At 41.4% G+C, this 25,032-nt stretch overlaps 1 protein-coding gene across 1 annotated transcript; it reads right to left on the reverse strand.

Moving 5' to 3' along the window:
- Nucleotides 1-444: 444 nt before the first annotated feature.
- LOC101606436 (sodium-dependent phosphate transport protein 1-like) lies at nt 445-23,472 on the reverse strand. Its single transcript, XM_012951546.2, has 11 exons — nt 23,406-23,472; nt 19,993-20,165; nt 17,762-17,995; nt 17,590-17,677; nt 16,623-16,709; nt 9,935-10,053; nt 9,681-9,842; nt 8,817-8,949; nt 8,583-8,730; nt 4,022-4,112; nt 445-579 (listed from the first exon to the last, which is right to left on the reverse strand). The coding sequence occupies exons 1-11, from the start codon at nt 23,470-23,472 to the stop codon at nt 445-447; spliced, it is 1,437 nt and encodes a 478-aa protein (XP_012807000.2).
- Nucleotides 23,473-25,032: the final 1,560 nt, after the last annotated feature.

Genomic DNA, 25,032 nt, shown 5'->3' on the forward strand with positions numbered 1-25,032 from the left:
GGACGCAAAAGTTGGAGTTCACCGGCACACTCTGTGCCCCCAAATCCTGCATTATGATGATTAATAGTTTTAGATTTACTGTGATCTCTTTCCCGTTTCTTTATTTAAAAATAATTAAGGAACTTTATTTATTTACTAGAGGGTAGGGGTAGCAGATGGAGAGAGAATGGGCATGCCAGGGTCTTGAGCCACTGCAAACTAATTCCAGACATTTGCATCACCTTGTGTATCTGGCTTATGTAGGTCCTGGGAAACTGAACCTGGGTCCTTTGGCTTTGCAGGCAAGTGCCTTAATCACCAAGCCATCTCCCCAGCCCCCTCTTTCCCATTTATATTTCTATCTTACTTCTCTGTTTGTACCCCCTCTCAATGATTCAACCTTCATCCTGTCTTCTTCCTGTACCCCAGTTTTAGAACCTTTCTTAATCCAATCACTTCTTGCCTTCAGAGCTTAGTGCACTGTGCTTCCTGAGCCCAGTCTTGAATTTCTGCTTTAGCAAATACAAGGTAGAAAATGAGGCTTGTCACATGAATGCCCGCCATCAGGAAGAACATCCTCTTCCAGGCAAGTTCTGGACCCTGAGGAATTAAAATACAAAGAAAATAAAACACACTGTTCTCATTTTTTATCTTATAACATTTTTAGATCTTTTTATTTTATAACATTTTTATCTTATAACACTTATAATATAGTATCAATATATAGACAAAACAGGTATTTAAATATAGAAAAATGTCATTATCATTAAAGCCATCATTTTGTTCTACATAAATGATTACTTTCAGCATACAATGGCATCAATATTGTAAAAATTTCTATTTTCACCAGATAAACACCCTATCTTTATGGTAGTCATAATTGATGCATCTTGGCATTCTGAGATTTCATTTCAAAACTCCTGTTTCTTTCAAGATATTTTACATAGCAAACTGTAAGATCTATCATATTAGCATCTGTAGACAGGTATGGCTGGCTGGGTAGCTCGCAGAGTCCACTCTTGGTTATGACTGTGGATCCTAATTCTCCTCAGCAGCCTGCAGAGCCCATTCCAGCGTGTGGACAACATCTAGCAGGAAGGCAGACTCCAGCTCTGTAGCTCATTGAAGTCTCAGTGTCTTGTGAGGGCACATGGACAACTCAGTCTTTCCGGCTCGTGTAGTGGGCAGCTTCAATAATAGCTTGTTTTGTTTTGGAGTTGATGGGCCTCAATGACCAACAAATTCATGAGACCTATGCCACCCTTAATACTGGAATTTTCTGTAAGAGGGTATGTCTTCTGGGCACAGTATCAAGGGTCCTTTAGGGTACTTCTCCCCAAACTCATTCTTGGTTGATCTATATCTATCTATCATCTATCTATCTATCTATATATCTATCTATCTATCTATCTATCTATCTATCTATCTATCTATCTATCTTTGTACCTATCTGTGGTAGTTTGAATAGATGGCCCCCGATATATTCAGTGTTTTGTTAATTTGTAGGTTGCATCTGCAGCCACCTGGCTGGAGGCAATGCCAGTGGGCGGATCTTAAGGTGTGGTGGTGGGTTTGAGATTTCAATCTGAAGATATGCAGTGTGCCTAGCTGGAGTTCCTGATGTGTGCTGTGCTATGTGGCTTTTAGGCTTGTGCTTCTCTCTCTGCTTGGGCCTGTGAAGGCAGGCCAGCTTCTTCTGCCATTAAGGAACTTCCCCTGGAGCTGTGAACTTCAATAAATCCCTTCCTCTATAACTGTGCCTGGTCTGAAAGTTCATCTCAGCAAACCTGAAGCTGTCTGCCTATCTATCTATCTATCTATCTATCTATCTATCTATCCATCTATCTAACTAACACCTATCTATCCATCCATCTACCTATCTGTCTATCCTCAATCTATCACCAATCTATCACCTTTAAATTAGATTTTAATTGGGTAAAACAAAGTATTAGGTTTCCATATGACTTATGCATGCCATCTATACCTCTCTCCTGACATTTTTATCCCCTTTATATATACCTCCTCTTACATAATTAGTATCCTCTCAACTAAATTTCCCCTTCCCACCCTCATAGCCACTTCCTAACTTCCTGGCTTCTTAATCCATCTTTCATACGAATCTAAAATTTCAAGCTAGGATCTGCATACATGACAGAACATGTGGCACTTGTGTTTCTGAGCCTGGGTTACCACACACAACATAATACTTTTGAGATACATTCAAATTACAGTAAATTTTATGATTTCACTTTTGTTTACTGCTAAATAAACTTCCGTTGTGTAACTGACGTCATCAGTTGCTGGACAAATAGGCTCATTCCATTCTCAGCCATTGTGAATAGAGAAACCATGGACATGGGTGAGTAGGCTTTTCCCAAGTACAGCATCCTTAGAGTATATGCTCAGGAGTAAAATATCTGGGGTCTAGCTGGAGAGATGGCTGAGTGGTTAAGGTGTTTGCCTGCAAAGCCAAAGGATCCTGGTTCAACTCTCCAGGACCCACATAAGCCAGATGCATAAGGGGGTACACGTGTCTGGAGTTCACTTGCAGTGGCTGAAGGCCCTGGCATGCCCATTCTCTCTCTCTCTCTCTCTCTCTCTCTCTCTTTCCCTCCCTATTTCTCTGTCTCTCCCAAATAAATAAATAATATTTTTTAAAACTTTTTAAAAAATTTAAAAAGATATGTAGGGTCATATGGTAGATCTATTGTTAGGTTTTTGAGAAAAATCCACCCTGATTTGTGCAGTGACTACCCAAGTTTACACTCCCTCCAGCAGTGGAGAAGGATTCTACTCTTCTTTCCCCAGCCTCTTGGCAGCTGCTGTTGTCATTTGGCTTTATATTTTTTGATTATATCAATTCTGACATGAGCAAGATAGAGTTCAAAGAAGACTTAATTTGTATTTCCTTCGTGGTTAAATATGTTGAACACCGTGTGTGTGTGTGTGTGTGTGTGTGTGTGTGTGTGTGTATTTGTGCTTCTTCATTTGCGAACTTTCTGTTAAGCTCTATGGAACACTTTTCACTGGGTGGCTTGGTATGTTTATTGTGTTTGAGTACTTTGTGTGTTTCAGGTGTTAATCCTCTATTCGATAGGCAGTGGTTGAAGATTCTCTGCCAGGCTGCAGGTACGCTTTTGGCTTAGGTGCCAGTTTCCTCTGCTGTATAGTAGCCTTAGTGTTTCCTAAGGTCCCACTTGTAGACTGTTTGCTGTATTTTCCAGGCTACCTAGGAAAAATATCAGAAATTCCTTCACTATGCCTGTATCTTGAAGTATTCTTCCAACATTTTCCTCACATTATTTTAGGGTTTCAGGTCATACTTTGTTGACTTTGTGCCTGGTGAGAGATAAGTGTCTAGATCCAGTCTTCTCCATGTGGACGTCTCTCCTTAAACCTGGAGCTGACATTTTCCCATCACTCAGCCCCAGTTATTCTCCAGTCTTAGCCCCTGAGGACTGGGGTCACGGATGGGCAGGACTGTGCCCTGCCTTTTATGTAGGTCCTGAGGGAATTGCATCTCCCAGAAGACATGTTTTTTAGTAATGGTGAACTTGGGCCCAGCATTTCAGTTCTGCTTGCTAGGAAGATCTTAAGTAGCTTTCTAGTTGGCAAATGCCAAAAAGAGTATCTGTCTCCACAGGGCAGTCTTTGCATCTATGTGCTCCAGAAGTTTTCTAACACAGTTTTATCTCATTACTTTCACTATCACTCACTAGTTTATTTTTTTAAACACAATACAGGCATGCGAAAAAAATAAATAAATAAAGATACACTTCCTTTCCAATGAATAATGATCAAAGGGCTACCAATAGGAATAATGGACATGCAATTAAAAAGAGTACATCGTGTGGAGACTTAGTTCCCTAAGTTAATCAAAATTATTTTTAAATGACACTCAAAGTCACCCTCACCTGCTAGTGGGCTTTCCTCTGTAATTTTTCATATGCACATATATTTTCATAATACATATATTGATATCTTTCTTTAAATTCACAAGTAATAATGGAACAATTCCTTTGTGTGTCTGCATGGTACTCACCTGACTAAGGCTCTGCCCAGCGATAGTTGAGGAACACATGCCTCCTATCACTCCAATTAATGTTGTAACTCCACTGAGAAATCCATAATACCTGTACACAATTGAGGGATAATATACATATGTAAGATGAAACAAATGCTTTGAGAAAAGCCAACCTAATCAAATGAGATTTAAGAATATTTCTGATTGCAGGAGTTAACCCTACATAATCCTCATTCATTAAAATATCAGAACACTGTGTACATATGAGTGCTTTCTTGTTGATCAAAGAGTCAGAAAGAATTAAATAAACAGTAAAAAAAAAAATTCTCATAGATCAGATAATGGGAGCATCTCTAGAGTGAAATCCAGCAGAGTTTGGAAACCTCCAAGTACAATCAAGAAATTCAGAAGTTTGCATATGTTGGAATGATTTTTTGGCCATTTAAAAAAAAGAAATTATGTTTGGATATGCAAGACCTTATGCCTTTCCATATGAAATGTAAACATACCCTCAGCAAAAGAAATACCTCTGGTGGCATTACCATACCTGATCTAATGCTATATTACAAACCCATAGTAATAAAAACAGCATGGTACTGGCATAAAAACAGGAGTATAAACCAATGGAATAGACTTGAGGACCCAGACTTTGGGTCAAGCAACTATGGCTACTTGATATTCAACAAAAGCCTGAACAATACAGGCTTGAAAAAAGACAGCATCTTCAACAAATGGTGCTGGAAAAACTGGATAACCACATGCAGGAAACTGAAACTTGATCCACACATTTCACCATGCACTACACTCAAATCCAAATGGATCAAAGACCTCAATATAAGACCAGAAACTCGAATACTACTGGAAGAAAATTTAGGAAGTACTTTCCATAATATAGGAATGGAAAAAGACTTCCTGAACAAAACCCCAGTAGCTCACGATCTTAAACAGTCACTCAACCAATGGGATCATATGAAGCTGAAGAGTTTCTTTGCAGACAAGCATACAATAAGCAAAGCCAATAGATTACCCACAGAATGGGAGAAAATATTTGTGGGTTATCCAACTGATAGAGGCCTAATCTCTAGAATCTACAAAGAACTCAAAAATCTAAACAGTAAGAAGTAAAACACTCCACTCACAAAATGGGGCAAAGAGATGAACAGGCAGTGCACAGAGGAAGAAATACAAATGGCAAACATACACTTAAGAAAATGTTCATCATCCCTAATCATCAGAGAAATGCAAATTAAAACAACTATAAGATCCCACCTTACCCCAATAAGGATAGCGAACATCAAAAAAGCAAATGAAAATAAATGCTGGCGAGGATGTGGAGAAGCAGGAACACTCATCCACTGTTGGTGGGAATGTAGGATGGTACAACCACTTTGGAAAGCAATATGGAGACTCCTGAAAAAGCTGACTATAGAGATACCAACAGACCCAGTTATTCCCTTACTAGGCATCTACCCTAAAACCTTCAAACCACAGGCCAGAGAGATTTGCTCAACCATGTTTGTAGCGGCTCAATTTGTAATAGCTAAGAACTGGAATCAACCCAGATGTCCATCACTAGAAGAATGGATAACTAAGATGTGGTATATCTACACAATGGAATTCTATACAGCAGTAAGAAAAAAATGACACAAAGAAATTTGAAGAAAAATGGTTGAACCTGGAACAGATCATTTTCAGTGAACTTACCCAATCACAGAAAAAAAAATTGCCACATAGTCTTACTCATCTATAGCACCTAACCTAAATCTACCCAAGATACGTTACATACCCAGCAAGCATCTCATGGACTAGACACTAGGAGGGATGGGGTGGGAGGGGAGGGCATCAAATGGGTGGGAAACACTAATCTAGACCCAAACAGCAAGGGTACCATAAAATTCTACTTCCTAAAAGGCAAACCAAATGGCTGAACCCTAACCAGGCCCTTAAAGGAAACACCTGAACCACAAGACACTAGAGACGGTAGGATCAAGTCTAACCTAAATCCTCTACATCTTCCCTCTCTCCCTCTTCCTCTCCCTCTCTCTCTCCTCTCTAATTCCTATTTATTAGTTACCTTTTTTCCTCATTTTCTTAGGGGGCGCTGACCTGTAACTCCCAGTACCAGCATGGGGCTATCATCCACAATGAGCTTTTGGTCAGAGAAACCTACAAGACTTTCTAAAAGAATGACAGATTTCTGTCAGAGTACTTGATGACCCACCAAAGGTCAGTGGTAAGACCCTATTGCTGAAGACACCGTATGCAGCTGACATGTAAAATGGAATGGCATGGCTGGAAGCCAGGAGAGAGTCAGTCCCCAGACAGTAGCATGTCTAGTGCCAGAAGGTGCTACATGGGCGACTGGGGGAAACGACTAATATCTGACCAAGCAACTCATGGTCCAACCTACTTAGCAGCAAATAACCTGTAGTGATGCCCACACAAGTGCAATAGTGGCACACAGCCATGGTGGAGAACCAACTGCTTTTGATTCGGCTAACTGATCCCCTCAGTGGTATGAGACCCATAGCTGGAGCTGGGAAATAAGTCAGAACCATATCCAAACATAAGCCCACTCTCCAATATCAAGCTACCATCAATCATGGGCTACAAAAGGGCCTAAACCTACTAAACTCTCTATAAAAAAAGTAAGGGCTATCTCATTTGTCCGGGTGCTAACTTACTCTCCGTTTGAGAATCTGCTTCTCTTTTTCAGATAGATGCAGATCCTAAGGAGAGAGCCACCCCATCACACCTCAAAAGGGCCCTCGCTGAAACTAAGGAAAACTGGCGAAACAAGCAAGGGTGCTGTTTTACTGATGAACCGGATACCAGCACAAGGGGGAAGGAGACCAGCACAGAGAAAAATCAACACCTACCAAATCAGAGAACCAGAGCCCCAGAGGCCCCCAACACCTCATCACTGAAGCAGACCCAACATGGCTCAGGGAAATTTTGCGGAAAAGGGGGTGGAAAGAATGTCAGAGCCACATGTTGGGTCATGATTTGCAGAGACATTTATTGTACCAATAACTGTGGGCTAACTCCACAATGCACAACCCATATACCTCAACAAGGAGGGGCCAATGAGGAGGGGATAGGTCATGGATGAGCCTAATAATGGTACCAAACTGCCTGTACTTGCAGAATAGAAAACTAATAAAAAAATTAAAAAATAAAAATTAAAAAAAATTAAAGGGCTTTGTTCTCCTGGTTGAGACCCCAAGGCCCAGAGCCTCTGACTTCATGACTTACTCCCCATCCTCAGAAAATGAAATGACAAGGTTATTAATAAGCAGCAGGGATTGTCCAACGCAGGATGCGAACACCAATGTCAGCAGGGAGAGAGCAAGAAAATCAAGATGCCTCCTCACAGAACCCCAGACAGAGGAGAGACCAGATCTATTGGCATCAAAGAGCAGGTCTAGGGTCTAGTCAAGATATGAAGCTTGGGGAGAAAGTTCAGATCTGCTGTGCAAATGTGAGGACGTGAGGTTGGATCCCCAGAACCCACTTAAAGCTCACACAGCAGTATGTATCTGAAGTCCAACCCTTCTGTGAAATAACATAAAAAAGGAATGCAAATGGAAACTTTAGTGAGACATCACTCACACCTGCTGGGATGGCTGTGGTCAAAGAGCCCAATGACAAGTGCTGTGGATGTAAGGTGTCAGTTAGTAGAGACATCACAGGAAAGAGTGATGTTCCTGAAAAAACAGAAATAGACGCACAGACATGGATGCAAGGTCAGTTAGTAGAGACATCACAGGAAAGAGTGATGTTCCTGAAAAAATAGAAATAGATGCAAAGACATGGTTAGGTACCTACCCATAGGAAATTAAGTCAGTACATCAAAGAGTCACCTGCACTCTTAAGTTCAATGCAGTGTTATTCACAGCAAATATGACAGAAGGAGAACCTGAATGTTCACCAATGAAGCAATGGATAAAGAATATGAGATACATATGCGTGTAATCCAATACTGCTTAGACTTTAGCAAAGGAGATCATGTTATTTTTGACAATATGGATTAACCTAGATGACATATTCAGTAAAATAACTAGTTACAGGAAGACCAATGCCACATGATTACATACACACACACACACACACACACACACACACACACACACATATATTGTTGTTTGTTTGCTTAACAATTTGGTGTTTTGAAATATGGATTCACATGCACAGACTTCACATAGTTCATCATTTTGTGGTACAGATACTCTCAATCTATCATATGAAGAGTTTTCAACAATATGACACATTCCTATTAACTGGAGACACCATGTCAAACAATGGAACTCTGATTAATTCCCTCTGGTTAACTGAAAAAAAATTTTTTTTAACAAAAAAATCCCTTTTTATCCTTAGATTGGAAAATCCCTTTCTATTACGTACTCCAGTGAGCTTAGCTTTTCAGATTGTGTGTCTGTGCATGTGAATCCATATTTCAAAACACCAAATTGTTAAACAAACAAACAACAATGTGTGTGTGTGTGTGTGTGTGTGTGTGTGTGTGTGTGTATACAACTTGTATTTGTTAATGGAAAAATAAGTAAGTTTTAGGAAATACCTGGGGGCAATGTCCAGGGCATTGAGAAGTCCTCCAACTGTACAGAATCGGAGCGATACAGAGACAAGAACCAGGAGGGTGACGGTGCCATGGAAGCCGAGGCCCGGGGCCAGCAGGCTCAGGCTGAAGATCACAGGAAGGAGGAGTCCTGGCAGTGACGCAGACAGCAGTTAGGTGCGTCCTGAACATGGGGTGTTGGCTCCCCTAGGTGTCTGAATGTCCAGCTGTTCTTACCTAATGTGATGAAGAGTTTCCGGATGATAATTAGGCTGCAAATCTTCCTGGACTGGAAGAAGTCTGCCATCTCACCGGCTACGATACCACAGATGTAAGCAAACAAATAGGGGAGACCAGAGAGCAGCCCATTCTGAGGAGGAAACGTTATTCTGAGAGTGAGTACGATGGAGAAGCAGTGTTGTTTGTACACAGCAATCTTTTCACTGGCGTTCACTTTCTAATGCATGTGCTGACCTGAGGGTACGCCCAGTGTTACATCTCCTGCCTGGTGTGTACCAAACCCTGGGTTCAATCCCAGTGCCATAAGTAAGTAAAGATAGTTGATGATGATGATTATGATAGATAGATAGATAGATAGATAGATAGATAGATAGATAGATAGATAGAATCTGTACTTTCTTATCAAAAACCTTGAACATACAATATCAAAGCTCTAAGGCCACATGAACAAATGTAAATTAAAAAAAAAAACAATTTTATGGTCAATAATATTTGTCAAATCCCCATCTTATTTTTATTGTTGATGTTATTATCCTGGGACTTTAATTATAGAGAAGAGAAAGAGAGACAGACAGACAGAATATGCATGCTAAGCCACTTTGTGAGTCTGGCTTTAAATGAATATTAGGAATCAAACCTGGACCAGCATGGTTAGCAAACAAGTGGCTTAATGGCTGAGTCATAACTCCAGCCCATATTTATACCTTTACTAGGGGCACAGTTCGCATAAAAATGAGAAACCACGCATCTCCAGCTACAGAGCAGTAGGAAAACAGTGCAGCAGCAGACACGGGCTGAGGCTGCTGTCACGCGGATCAAGTCCTTCATTCAGTTGAAGATGAGGACAAGGGCGGCACTCACCTCTCTCACATTGACATGAAGCATGGTGCTGAGATATGTTGGCATGTATGCTGAAAAGAGGGAGGTTGACCACACGTAAGCAAAGTTAGAGAAGGCGATGGCCCAGACTGGAAGAGACTTCAGCATAGCCTTGATTGGCAGATGTTGTCCACATGCGCTGACCTGTAAAATACACCATTAATCCTTCTCCAGTGTGGACACACGGAACCTGTTTGGTTGGAGCAGGACGGAAGGGAAACAGAGCGGCGCTCTACCTGCTGGGCGAGAGAAGAGTTGATGTATTCCTTCTCCCTGATGCTTATCCACGGGTGGTCCTTGGGGTCCTCATAGAACAGGATGAACCAGAGAAGAGACAGAACACAGCCAAACACACCTGCCAAAGACACACACATTACAAGTGGAAAGTTCCAGCCATCGCACTACAGTGGGTCTCTTCTGAAATGGGCATTTCAGGGTTGGAGAGATGGTTCCGTGGTTAATGGTGATTGCTTGCAAAGCCTAGTGGCATGGGTTCCATTCCTCAGTACGTACATCAAGCCATGTACAGAATGGAGCACATGCATCTGCAGTTCCTTCGCAGTAGCATGAGGCCCCAGTGTACCATCTTCTATCTGTCCCTCTCTTTCTCCTTCTTTGCTTACAAACAAAGACATAAATAATTATCTGAAACAGTCATTTATCAGTCTGAGAGGTGAGATGTTTCCTTTTTCTCTGAAACACTCTAACAGGTCTCACATGGAAGATATTCTCTTTAGAACCACAGTTCTTTGTCCTACACTATGAACTGCCATGAGATGGTGGTGAGCCCTTCTGCCTGTCCTCATCCAAACGCTTCTCAGTCCCTCCATGCACCTGGGCCTTTATCTTTTCAGATTCTGAATGTGTTTCTCCTGAAGAGCACAACATGTCCAAGCCTGCAAAATCATCCAGGACTTTTTCTCACTGGGTTGGGGGGAGGGGGCTGGGGGGATGTGTACCCATGCACATGTATGTGTGTGTGGAGGATTCATGTATGTATGTGAGTGTGCTTGGTGACCACAGGATAACATGCGGTGTTGTGCCTCATGAGTCTCTCACCTTTTCTGAGTCAGGGTCTCTCACTGTCCTCGAACTCACCAACTAGGAACGACTGGCTGGCCAGTGAGCTCTAAAGAGCCTTCTGCCTCTGCCTTCCTGGGGCTGGGATTGCAGATTCGTACCATCATGCCTGGCATTATGTGGTTCTAGGAATCCAGTTTGGGTTCTCATACTGCAAAGCACGCATGTTACTAACTAACCCATCTCCCCAGGTCCAATAATCAGGCTTGAGAGTGCAGCCTTACCTATGTTCTGATACACAGCCTAGACGCCAGAGATAATAAAAATCCTATAACGATCTTTTACATGTGGGTTGTTTTCGAAGTTTTATCCTAATAAGTTGATCATACAGATACTTCAGATTGTATAAGCTTTTCCACTTAGACTTACAGATGGAACAAACAACAAAGTGTTTTTAATGTGCTTCATGCTATTTTAATATTTGAGGAAATCGTAGTGAATAGGCAAAAATTCCTGACTTCATGAAATTGACTTTTCAGTGGTTGAGAGATTAATTTATTTGACCCTGGAAAAATATCCTATGATGGTACCATTTATTTTTCCAAATGAGAAACTAAGGGTGATAAATATTGGATGTCCTGCCTGGTAACACACTGGTAATTGACTTACCATAAGCATGAAATGTATGATAAGTGGAGAAAATACAGCCCTGTAGGAGAATGCTGGGACAGAGTTTGGGAAAAAATCAAAGTTGCATGAAAAAGAGGGGCAATCATCAAAGGAAACTCAAAGGAATTGCTAGAAGGTTAGGGTCCAAGTGCAGGAAGGGCAATGTCTGTGACACCAAGATGAGAAAGAATAGTCTAGAAATTAACACAGAATGGAAATGAAGTGCTGGATAGCAATACATGTTAATAGAAATGAAGAAGGCCTTAGACAGGCTCATCAATGACCAACAAAGAGGTTGTGAGCTTGAAGAAATGTCAACAGAACTTCCCAGAACTGAGTTACAAAGGCAAAAAAATGAATGAAAAAGACAGTGCAGAACAGCCAATAGAACTATGGAAGGACCACAAGAGCCATAACATACATGTGATTTATAACATACATGTAAGGGAAATGCCAGAAGGAGGGGGAAATGAATAAAAGAAGTCTGAGGCAATGATTACTGAGAATTTTTATAAATTAATGATAGACATCGAACTGTGCAGAGTAGAAGCTGAGAGAACACCAGGAAGGGAAAATACCAAAGATAGATACACCCAGGACATAATGTTCATCTCCACACATTATCAAGTACTTACAGAAAGCATTGCCTTCATATTTAAAAAGGTATTTATTTGCATGAACTTATTGAGAAGAACATCCACATGCACTTAAGTATGATCTTGGTTCTAATCTTTACTATGCCTGAAACTTGGACTGCAGCATTTGGATGAAATGTCCCATAGATTTCCATTAGATCCATTTATTCTACAACCTCATTTAATCCAGATGCATCTGTTTATTTTTTGCTGGTATGACCCATCAATTGATGAAAGTGTGGTATTGAAGTCACCCACTACAACTATGTTTGATGGTATCTGTGACCTTAGTTTTAAAAGTGTTTTTTGATGAAATGGGAAGCCTCCATGTTAGGTGCATATATGTTTAGGATTGTAATGTCCTTCTGTTGGAGTGTGCCTTTAATCAATATAAAGTGACCTGCCTTATCTTTCTTAAGTAATGTTGGACTGAAGTCTACCTTGTCAGATATTAGGATAGCAACTCCTGCTTGTTTTCTAGGCCCATTTTCTTAAAACACTGTTTTCCAAACTTTCACCCTAACATAGTAGTCTATCCTTTGTAGAAAGGTGAGTTTCTTGGAGGCAACAAATTGAAGGATTCTGCTTTTTAACCCAGTCTGCAAACCTGTGTCTTTTGGTTGGGGCATTGAGGCCATTGATATTAGGAGTTATTATTGAAAGGTGTGCAGTTATTTTTTGCCATTTTTCTTGTTTTGTAGGTCTTCCAGTGTTAGCTTAGATCTCTTGTATTAACTAGTATTTGAGTGTGGTTTGTCTTTTCCAGGTTCCTTATATGTGTGCTTTTCTTTCTCTTCAGCATGGTGGATCCTTTCAAGTATTTTCTGTAGAGCTGTTTTTGTCTTCAAATATCCCTTTAGCCTGCTTTTGTCGTGGAATGTCTTTATTTCTCCGTCTATTTGAATGGATAGCTTTGCAGGATAAAGTAACCTTGGCTGACAGTTGTTATCTTTCAGAACTTGGGATATATCACTCCAAGCCCTTCTGGCTTTAAAAGTTTGTGTTGAATAATCTGCTGTAATCCTGATGGGCTTGCTTTTCTAGGTAACTTGATTTTTCTCTCTAACTGGTTTCAATATTTTTTCTTTGGTGTGTGTGTTTGGAAGTTTGGTTATAATATGGCGAGGAGAGGTTCTTTCTGGGTTTTGTCTGGCTGGGGTTCTAAAGGCTTCCTGTATCTGCATTGGCACCTCTTTCCCAATTTGGGGGAAATTTTCTTCTATGATTTTGTTGAAAAAGCCTACTATGACTTTGGTGTGAAATTCTTCTCCTTCTACTATACCATGAATTCTTACTATGTTTTGATCTTTTCATAGTGTCACAAATATCTTGAAATTCTCATTCATACCTTACTATTAGTTTGTTTCTCTTTGTGTCATTGTATTAGATCTGCTACCTGGTCTAGTTTAAATATTCTGTCCTCTATTTCATCCATTCTACTGGTGGATTTTCTGCAGTTGTTTGTTTCATTGACTGTGTTCTTCATTGCTAGTCATTCTGACAGGTTTTTCTTTATTATTTCTATTTGCTTATTCATGTCTTGTATTGACCTCCTTATTTCATTAAATTGGTTCCTGTGTCTTCTTTGATTCCTTTGATTTCTTTGAGCAAATTTGTAATCATTCTTTTGAACTTTTTCTCAGGTATTTCCTCTAAATCTGGTTCACTGGAGGTCTTTTCTGATGGATTTATATTTTTTGGTAGATTTATATTGCCTTCATTTTTTGTGTTTCTTGATTTATAATGTAGAGATATTTGCATCTTGAATTAATTTAATGCTTGCACTTTAATTATCTGCAGTATTATTAGATGTATCAATCAATATGATGTTATATATCTTCAGGGTAAGAGCTTAAGGTGCTAGGTGTGACTCTTAAAAGACTCTCAGAGTAACCACAAAAGTGGCCCTAAGTGTTGGATTTGCCTGCTATGAGAGTATTCTACTAGGCTTGGTGGAACAAAATATAGGTAAATTCTAAAATTTAACTGAATAATATACATATTCAATGAAAACCAGCACAGAGTATTTTTGCAAGAGTAGGTATTATAACAAAGAGATCCTCTAACAAATTCAAAGTCCCTAAGGGCGTATGTTGCCCCACACCCTTAATCCTGTCAACTAGGATGCTGAGATTTCTAGCCTGTTCCAAGGTTCCAAGGTCAGCTTGTGACCAAGTAAGACCCTGCCCCAACAAACAACAGAAGAGGAGACAAAGGCACTATAAATCAGGAAGCAAGAAATAACAAGCCGAAAACATACCTAATTTAAGAATGGCAAGTCTACCATCCACCAGATTTAACACATAATTTACCCTGACATGGAAGGTGCAGTTAGCACTTCCAATGCAATCCTATGTACCAGACTTTTTTAGTGGGTATTGACCTGAGGTAATCCCAGTTACCTTTTGGGATGGTTTCGGTCTCAGTTATGCTGCATGCCCACTTGGGTCCCTCTTTGCTGTGCTGTGGGCTCAGGTAGGTTGCCTGGGTCAGTTGGTCACTGCTCTGGTGGCCTGTGCTGGGTGCTGTGTAGGTGAACTCCCTTCCCCAGGTCTCTGGTTCTTTGCTGGTGCTTGTGCTGGCAGTGGGGGAGGGGAGGCAATGGACGGTGGCTGAAGTTCTCCCGCTGCTCCTCGCAATCCTCTTCCTAATGAGCCACTCCGCTGGTCCCTGCTACCCTCCCTTCACGTTTCTTGAGTTTGCAAGTAGGCTAGTGTGAGTGGAAAATCCCCGCGCCTGGCTTTTCCTGCGGCTCAGTACGAGCCTGATTGCCATGGCCACGAGCACCGTGTGCTGCCGCTACAGGAGCCGCTTCTGCCTGCTTCTGCAGTGCCGAGATGCTCTGGATCCCTCCGACTTCTCTGCTGTGGTTGATAACTTCTTATACACCTTCACTTTGTAGTGGAACATTGTTTTTTGCTGGGGTTTTGTTTGTTTGTTTGTTTGTTTGTTGCTTTTTTTCCCCTAGGCTGCTTGGGTATGGTTCCTATGCCACCATTGTAACTGAAACTCCTGCAAACACTCTCTTCATGTTTTTTATTTAATCAAGTTTGTGTAGAGCTCATTTTACACTGCAAGAAATGAGTGTGTTTGACAATGGGTAGGTAGCACTATAGATCATGCTCGGAGCACTGAGCATGACAGAATATTCATCACATGATCTTTCAGAAATCTGGAAAGTTAACAAAGGTTTAAAAAAAAAGGAGAGAGGAAGAAAGAGAGACACACCTGAAAGCATGGGTGTGGATTGCTCTAAGGAGAGTCCCTTTCTACAATAGTCATGTCTAGGAATATGGTGGGATTGTAAGTCTAGCAGAAAAAAGCAATATGAAATAAAAATATTTGTACTGGGTTACAGAGCACCCCCAACTGACCAGAAGTTACCCACAGAGAACAGAAATACTTCTCTGGTCATCCTTGAGCCTCCCACAGGGAAAGACCAGCAGAGAGATAAAATCCCACTTGCCCACACATCCTCATGGGGGAGACCAACGGTCAGAGAGACAAGCTTCTTGCCCACAAGGAACAAGCAGTGAGTGAAGATAAGTTCCCTGGCCATGCTGCGAGCTACTGATAGTGTTGAGCTGACTCAAACAGGAACTACAACAAAGTTAACCTAGGTGGCTGCCTGCTCATGCCCTGTGTGCTTCTGTAAGCTTGCATTCTCTTAAGAAAAAAGAGAAGGCCCCCTTGCCTAAGCTTGGGACTGACGCTATTACAGAAGGATCTGGGCATCCATCCAGGAGCATGAATAAATCTTTCTCTCTTCTGTCCGAATGTCTCTGAGTCTCATTCAGAAAATTCCTGCAAGAGAAGCTATTATCTTCAAAGGTTGCTAAGCAATCTAATTGGCATGACTGAGCAGAACCTGAGGGGCATCTGACAGGGTTCAATTGATCATGCAAAATTCGACATCCCAGGGAAGCAGGAAGCTAGGATGTGTTCGCTGCCAACACAGTGAATAGTCTTGTTAGAGGTCTCAGAAAATGACCAGGAAAATGAGGTTCTACCCAAGGTCATACATGCATACATACATACATATATATATATATATATATATATATATATATATATATGTATGTATGTATGTATGTATGTATGTATGTATATATATATATGTGTGTGTGTGTGTGTGTGTGTGTGTGTGTGTGTATACAGGCCTTAAGCAGTGTTTACTGTTATTTTCACATGAAGTATCTAAATACAAAATGAATATTATTTCTACATTGACAAGAAATGTTGTTGACTTCAGGAATTCTTGATTCTCTGCTGGAAAGAGGCTTCAACCAGATTCTGGGGTGAGGATTCCTTTCTCTTTTCAAGACCCCTTAATCTCTCCTGTCTTTCTGCCTTTTCCCCCAAAGACCTTCATGGAAGATATACAGAACTACGCTATCTGTGTTAGGTAGCATATATACAAGAACAAATGTAATTCTGAGCATGGCTATGTCCATAGAAAGTCAGGAATCTTTACTTATCTGTCCCTCATTGAAATGTATGATTTTTGATGTGGAAATCATATAAATTATAGCATATTAGGTTTTCCACCATGAACTCTGATTCATAACTGACTGAGCTCTTATTTAAAAACTATACTCACCCAAAATATAAAACACCATGGGCCAGCCCAGAAGATCACAGATGAATCCGCTCACAAGCATGACCATGAATGGCCCCAGTACAATCCCTAGTCAAGAGGACGCAGCTGTTAGTTAACAAAGACATCGTACAAGGGAGGTGGTGTGGCCTCAGGTTGGTCAGGAGCAATCTCCCATGGGAGAGCTTCCGTGATGAGGAAGAAGGAGAACGTGTTTGCTTGTCTCTCTCCTGTTGTTTGAGGCAAGGCTGCCTCATTTTCATTCTAATCCACTTCCTCACATGAGTGCACATGTGGAGTGCATGCGTGTGCTTATGCACATTAGGTTTGTATGTGGATGTATGTGTGTGCATGTTGGAGGCCAGAGGTTGATGTCAAATGTCTTCCTCAGTCTTTCTTTACCATGTTTAGTGAGACATGACTTCTCACTTGGATGCTTCACTTGCTGAATTGGTAGTCTAGACACCCCACTTGCCTGGGGATTCCTTGTCTCTCCTCCAAGGTTTCGGGGATTTCAGATCTCTATGCCACCCATCATTTACCAGCCTTCTGGGGATCTGAATCCAGGACCTCACATCTATACAAGTACTTTTCGCACTGAGCCATGGTCCCCAAACTCAAATTTATTATTATTATTTTGTTTGTTTGCTTGTTTTTTTGTTTTTTTTTTTTGGTTTTTTTTTTTTGAGGTAGGGTCTCACTCTAGCTCAGGCTGACCTGGAATTCACTATGTAGTCTCAGGGTGGCCTCAAACTCTTGGTGATCCTCCCTGCCTCTGCCTCCCGAGTGCTGGGATTAAAGGCTTGTGCCACCACTCCTGGCTTCAACTTAATTTTTAAAGAAACGATGCTAGAAGGGAGTTTTTCCAAACTCTTTATCAATTCAAAACAAAATTTTTGTGTGTGTGGCCTGCAGAAAGAACATGAATTAAAAGGATAAAAATAGAATGTAAACATCTCTAAGTCCTTACCTGATTGGCTCACAGAAGTAAGTCTGCCTCGTTCCAACAGAGGGGCCCATTTCACCCATATTGCATGCTGGGCTGTTAATACTACAGCCTGAAATGAGAAGATGAGGACATTTTATCTTGAATGTTTAACTTGAATTCATACCCTGTGTATTTTGTCCCATTATCTTAATACCTGGACTATTCCCTGGAGCACTCGGCACACGATAAACAAAGCTGGTCCAAGGCGAGCTGCTCCTGGGGTGACCAGGGAGAACACAGAGCTGAGGAACACAGCAGAGCCAATCAACATCTTCACAGAGAATCTTCCAGACATGTAGCCAGCAGGAACATGGGCTATGAGTGCACCATATAAGGAGGAACTAAGGATGATCCCCTGGATATCAGGACTCCAGTTATACACAGGGTTCTGGAAGGAAAGGGGAGACATGGATAGCTGTTCTGCACAGTGGAGACTTACTGTGAATGGTAGGGATTCCGAACGTAGGATCTTCCTGCTTACTTCCTCTCACTGTAACATGTTTTCCCCACAGTATCTCCTTTATTCTCTCACAGTGTCTATCTATCTAGATAGATAGATAGATAGATAGATAGATAGATAGATAGATAGATAGATAGATAGATAGATAGAGGTATATATACATGCATATAGAATAGAATGTATATAGAATAGATGTAGGAGGATCACCATGAGTTCATGGCCACCCTGAGACTACATATTGAATTCCAGGTCAGCGTGGACCAGAGTGAAACCCTACCTCAGAACACACACACACACACATAGGTTTCTGATTTTAATTATATATATACACGCATACATACATACACACATATATATACACATACATGTATATACATACAACATGTGATATAGATTTCAAACATAGATTAAGTAACTTTTATCTAAAGTGCTTGGTACTTAAAAGATTCATGATTTCAGATGGCAGCTCAGGCCTGTCCAGCTACACTCCAAAGCATTCCATGGCCTTCAGCAAGTGGCAGGAGCAGACGAGGCAGAGCCCCTACTGAAGGAGGTCATGCTCACCCCTGCCAGTCAGAATGGTCTCTCGGACGTCCGCAGCGAGCCAGCCCTCTATTTCTGATCTCCGGTGCTGCCAGGACAGCCAAGACGTAGCCCCAGGTGTGATGATCCTAGGAGCCAGGCAGTGCCCTGGAGCCCTGTCCTCATTCTGCACCCTCCACCTGGCTATACCTCCTTCCCTTCTTCTCAGTGGCCTCCTCGCCTTTGAGGACAGGTCTGTTTCTCACTCCCCAGTTTGGGGGCTCCAAAGAATAGAGATGGAGCACTGCCTGTGGGGAAGGCTGAAGTCAGTCCATACTGGCCTATTTATGACCAGGTTGATGCCTGAGTAGATCCTGTCCTAAGGTGTTCTCTGTCCTGCTTCCAAATCCCTGCCTGTTCTTTGCAGCCCACATTCTATCATCGTAGAACTCATGCTACCCTTTGTGATAGAAGTTTTTTTTTTTTTCCTTGCCCATGGACTCTATAATAAACAGCACTGAACAATGCAAAAAAAATAAATAAATAAATAAAAATTAAAAAGATTCATGATTTCCTTTTAAATCCTGGAATAGTCACATATTCATAATGATATTTTAGGATAAGACCTAAGTCTAAGTCTAAAATCCACTTGTGCTTATTTATACCTCATTCAGATATATAGGATATATAGAATATGGAGAATGCCTGTGTTTTGACCATGACCTGCAGCATGAGGTCAGATATGGAATACCTTATGGTATCATGCCACTTCTTAAAAAAATTTCCAATTTTGGAGCCGAGTGTGGTGGAGCACGCCTTTAATCCCAGCACTCGGGAGGCAGAGGTAGGAGGATCACCATGAGTTTAAGGCCACCCTGAGACTACATAGTGAATTCCAGGTCAGCCTGGACCAGAGTGAAACCCTACCTCAAAACACATACACACACACACACACACACACACACACACACGATTTTGATTTAAGATTCCAAATGAGGGATTCTCAATCTTTGTAACATGAAGTCCTCATGGTTGATGGCACCATCAGTAATTCTAGTACCTGTCTCAGAATGTCAGTTAACACTTGTTCCTTGTCTGTTCCTTTCACCTCTGTTTTAAAGTCTCTCTCTCTCTCTCTTTCTTTCCCTCTCTCTCTCTCTCTGTCCTCATTCTAATGAATCCTTAACATTTAGGTTTTATTATTTTAACAGTCACACAAGCTCTTCACAAATATGTTCATACTTTAATTATCAGAATGATCTTTGGGTGGATACTGCTTGATCAAGACTTGAGTTTCTTTGTTGAATCCGAATTATCTTGTCGGCAATATTCATCCTTGATAGACAAATTAATTGACAAGCTAGAAGTTTAAAATTCTGACACAGGTCATATTTTTTATCTACCTTTATGGCATCCAGATTTTTCACAGCAGATGCGTTGGGCACACCACTTGTATCTGTTCTGTTCACCATGGTTACCAGGGTGAGGCTTACACATACTCCCTGTGCCAGGATCCCCACATTAACGAAGTGCAGAAGCACAGCGAGTCCATAGCGAAAGGAACAGAACTCTGAGACTGGAAAGTAGATAAGAAAGTCTCAGATACTAATAAAGATAGGCATTTGTAACCCACTGCATAAATAAAAATTTTATTGTACTATTGACCTTTGAGAAATTACAAGATGAATGACCTACATAATTCCATATTCCTGCAAACTATCATTCCAATTGGGATGACCCAGAAAATTGAGCCACTTTGCCAAATATTTTAGCTCATATCTAAGTTAAAGTCACCCTTCACAAATACCTTGGGTTTCTATTGGAAGTGAGTTCCCTTAATAATAGCATAGAAAGCTTTCTTTCTTTAGAAAAACTTCTCTGTGTTCAAAAGACATACGATGACTCTGGTGGAGACTCACATTCTTATGTTGCAAAGAAAAGAAATCACATTTAGAAAATACAATTGCAGATTGAAATAGCATCAATCTGTAAAGACAGTGTTGGTGCAAAATGCAGCAAATTCACCAGTGGGAGAAAGTTTCAAGCCTAGAAATAGATATGCACCTAACAGTAAGTGGCTTTGACTAAATGTGCTAATGGGATTCGGTGGAGGAAAGTGAAATCTGTGTTTAAGAATATAGTTTTCACAAGAAAAATATGAATATTTGTTCACCCAAAATGACTTGTGCAGAAGTAACTTTAAAAAGCAGAGTGAACAGGGCTTGCTGGCATATGATCTCGTCCCAGCATTGGAAGGCTGAGGTAAGAGGATAACCATGACTTCAAGGCAGGTCTAGGGCTATAGAATGATTTCAAGGTCAGCCTGGGATAGAGTGAGACCATGCCTCAAAACAGAAACAGTATTTTTAGAACAAGGAAGATAATATAATGTCCAGCATATCACTCAGAATAAAAGAGGCAATCCATATACACTCAGTGTCAACCTGGATTAATCTCAACAAAAACATGCTACGTTAAAGCAACTCCAAACCAAGGAGTCTTTGCTATAAGAATCTATATGCAGGACATTTGAACAGGCTAAAATAATCAACATGGCGCCCTCCATCTCTACAGCCAGCAATGGGACCCTCTCTCATGGAGACTCTCTTTCATCTATGCATCTCTCTCTAACTGCTCCATGTCTGAGCTCTACACCGAGATTGAAAGGGTCACCTGCATGATTTCCTTATTTAAGATCATCATGCTGGAGACCACAGTGACACTGAGGAAACGCCTTCAAGGTCCACCTATCTTAGTGTCTGCCTAAGTAACTGGGAGAGAGTAAATCTGGACCAGGGTCCAGGAATCCTAGGAGCCACCTTGTACTTACTTCTACCTGCCCCAACCTGTTGTGTCAGCCTTTTCTCATTGCTGTGTTAATGTCTCCCAAAGCAACCTAAGGAGGGAAGGGTTTGCTTGGTCATGGCTCAAGGACACAGCCCGTCGTGGAGGGAGGCTGGGCGGCAGGAGGAGGAGGCAGCCGGCCCTTGCGTCTGTGGTCAGGAAGGAGAGAGGACGGCAGCCCGGGCTCAGCCTGCTGTCTCCTCCAGCTCCGTGCAGGACCCCGGCCTCGCACGGTGCGGCCGCACGGAGGTGACTGCTCCTTTAACCTGACGCAGACACTCCCTCACAGACGAGCCTGGAGAGTTTTCTTCCAAGTGATTCCAAATCCAATCAGGTTGACAACGGAGTTAATGATCACTTCTCTCCTCTAGCTTGTTGACATGAAAGTAGAAGTGGCACCACTCCCCACCACCGCCAGACACCCCACAGCAAACCCCTTACTTCCCACTCTCATGAGGCTAAGCTCTGCTGGTCAAAAGGTCCTAGTTCCAGAGGGAAGAACTCTGCCTTTAGAAAGATTCTCAGCTTTTTGGCTGGGCGTGGTGGCGCGCGCCTTTAATTCAAGCACTCGGGAGGCAGAGATAGAAGGATCACCATGAAATCGAGGCCACCCTAAGACTACATAGTGAATTCCAAGTCAGCCTGGGCTACAGTGAGACCCTACCTCGAAAAACCAAAAGGAAGAAAGAAAGAAAGAATGAAAGAGAAAAAAAGAAAGAAATATTCTGTTTTAACTTCTGTCTTAATATTTCAAAAGCATGAGGAATCTTGAGGTCTATCTTGAAATTCCATTTAGCCCATATCCATGACTAACAGAGTTTTTAATATAATGAAATTAACCCTATAAAATATTTTCTACATTCAGTGGTAATATAATTTTTCTCTTTTTATTTATTTACTTGAAAGAGACAGAGAGGAAGAGGCAGAGAAAAACACAGAATGGGCGCTCCAGGGCCTCCAGCCACTGCAACCTCCAGATGCATACACCTTGTTCACCTGGCTTTCGTGAGTCTTGGAGAATCAAACCTGGGTCCTTAGGCATTGTAGGCAAGCGTCTTAACTGCTAAGCCATTTCCTCAGCCCTTAGTTTTTCTCTTTTATTAATTAGTTTTCTAACATTAGAAAATCTTTCTTCATGCCTAAAGTAAAACTGAGGCTTGTTGAGTTTCTAAAAAAAAAAAATTAAATCTGAACACAGATGGCATGTTATTTTAAAATTATCAAAAATCATCAAGTATGATATAATATACAAGAATAAATCTAATTTTATAGTCCAATAACTTTATATAAAGCAAGAATTACATAAGTCAGCATGCTTCCGCTCCTTTGGGGTTTGGGTGACATGACATCGACATGAATTTAGATCACAGTAATAATTCTTTAATGTTCTTACCCTGCCCCTGCACATACACTTTCCTTCAAAATGTTCACTAAACACCTAGATGATAGGCATCCAGGGATGAAGTGACCCAGAGCATTCAGCTGCTCACGTAGGCTGGAGTCCTTCTTGAGGTGGGAACCAAAGTGGTGAGACTTTTTGTCACATTGTCCCCTGAGAAATGAGCTGACAAAAGGAGAAATTTGGGGATCTATGTATTTAGGATCTTTATGATTTTTTTAAACATCCTTTCCTGGACATTTCCCTTTTTATTTTGAGATAAGACCATAAGACCTCACATAACCCAGGCTACCCTCAAACATAGGATGTTATTGAGGATGACCTTCAGCTTCTGGTCCTCCTGCCTTTACGTCCCAACAGCTAGGATTGCAGACGTGTGTCACCATTCCCAGTTCGAGTGGTGAGGAGACCAGGCTCAGAATTTTGGATGTTGGGCAAGCACTCTCACAGATGAGCTTGTCCATCAGCCCTTTCCTGAACATTCTAAGACTTTGTTCCACAGAAAAATTATCTCCTGTGCCCCAGAGGTGGTCCACTGAAGGAGAATCCTATGTAATGGATGGGCTGTGTTACCTTTGCTGGTAGAGAGCTGATTCTCCACCTGGTGCCTCTCCTCCTCCTTGGCAAGATTGGTCTCCATCCACTGTGTGTGCAAAACACACTGAGGCCAGAGGAACCCCACAATCAGCCACGTGTCCAATATGCCTGTGTAGCATAAAACCTCAGTAAAAGGACAGGTTGCTCCATTCCATTGTTACCCTTTTGACACTTCTAAGAACTTCAGTTGACATTACAGTTCTATGATTTTGTAACTGATTTAAAATATACAAAAAACTTGAAAATGATAGAAAATAAACATCTTTGTTAATGCAGAATTTTATGTCCATTGACAGTAGCCTAGAGAGAATTAGAAAAAAAAATTAAGAATGAATTAAATAAAGAACAAATGAGGGAATTTGTTGCTTAATGAGGCATATTAAAAGAAGGCCTCAGGCAGAAAAGAGGCTATAACTGGTTGGAGATTTTCATGAACAAAAAGAACAGAAAAATGTTGTAAAATTCATTTCAAAAGGTGTAAATTAAAGTTCCTGAAAAGCAGCCAAAACTACTTACAGGGCTCATTAGAATTTCTGGGATGATGGAGAAGATAGAATGTTACAGGTTCAGAGAAAAAAGGTCCTTGTTCTGCCTTTAGTACCCTCAATTGCCCTTGATTGCTGGTCTCTGTCTGCTCTAACATCCTTGTGACGATCATGTAAAACCGTTGTGAAGGCATGAAGATCCCCAGCTTCCATCAACTCAAACATTTTCATCTCTAAGGAAATAAGACATCAATTTTCTGGAGCCAAATATGAGTGATAATGGTCTGGGAACAGAGATTTAGGTTGCTCCACGTTCCATGTTCCAATGTGATGACAATTCCAGGAATATCTTACAGTTACAGAGCACAAGAATATACAATCAACCAAGACTCTGTTCAAATGCATTGGAGGAAACTCCAGGGGCGGGTTGCAGTCAGTGGGAACTCTCTGCTCTAGGCTATCTGATGACATTCTTAGCATTGTTTCGGGTTGGTGGGAGTTCGGAGTCTGTTCGTATATTCCAGACAAACTCACCTAGTAGTCACAATAACTGAGACACACCACAGGTGGGTGATAGGCAGCCATGAAGGGGGCTAAGGTGACCCAAGATAACTTGACTTTGGACCTGCAACATTCCACGCACTCCCAGGCACCGAAATCCCAGTCAGTTCATCAGCCTTGTAGGAAGTTTGGATGCAGATGGTTTCTGAGACTTCAGTTCCCAGACTCGCAGAGTCACCCAGCGCAGCACGTTCATGAGACCCGGCACACTGAAAGGCAGCCCAGGAACCACAACCCGCAGCCTAACGCACACATATGACGCGCGCTGCACTACTCCCCGGGGAACTCTGGCGTCCCGCGCTGTCTCCTGTATTCCCCGGAGCAGTGCCCTCTTTGTACTCATGCCTAAAAATGCGGTCTTATTCCTGTCTCTCTGAAAAACCTCAAAATATGAGCCTATTTTTATCAAATATTTCTGTGTGTATTCCTAAGAACCTTCACTATGATCTACGATCTCCATTCAAGACTCACAGAAGCCTTCTCAAGAATAGCTACTAATTTTACTTAGTACATGTAAGATTCAGACTAACCTGATTTGGGATAGAATCGAGGTTCCT

Source organism: Jaculus jaculus, chromosome 13 (genome assembly GCF_020740685.1).
Source record: "Jaculus jaculus isolate mJacJac1 chromosome 13, mJacJac1.mat.Y.cur, whole genome shotgun sequence".
Classification (NCBI taxonomy): Eukaryota; Metazoa; Chordata; class Mammalia; order Rodentia; family Dipodidae; genus Jaculus; species Jaculus jaculus.

Excerpts from the sequence above, each read along its gene's own strand:
- LOC101606436 (XM_012951546.2), bottom strand. The coding sequence starts at position 23,472 with ATGGAGACCAATCTTGCCAAGGAGGAGGAGAGGCACCAGGTGGAGAAT. Across the intron at positions 20,166-23,405 it reads TCAGCTCTCTACCAGCAAAG|TCTCAGAGTTCTGTTCCTTT; the intron begins GTAACACAGCCC and ends TCTACTTTCCAG. Across the intron at positions 8,731-8,816 it reads GAAACTCTTCATCACATTAG|GACTCCTCCTTCCTGTGATC; the intron begins GTAAGAACAGCT and ends CGTCACTGCCAG.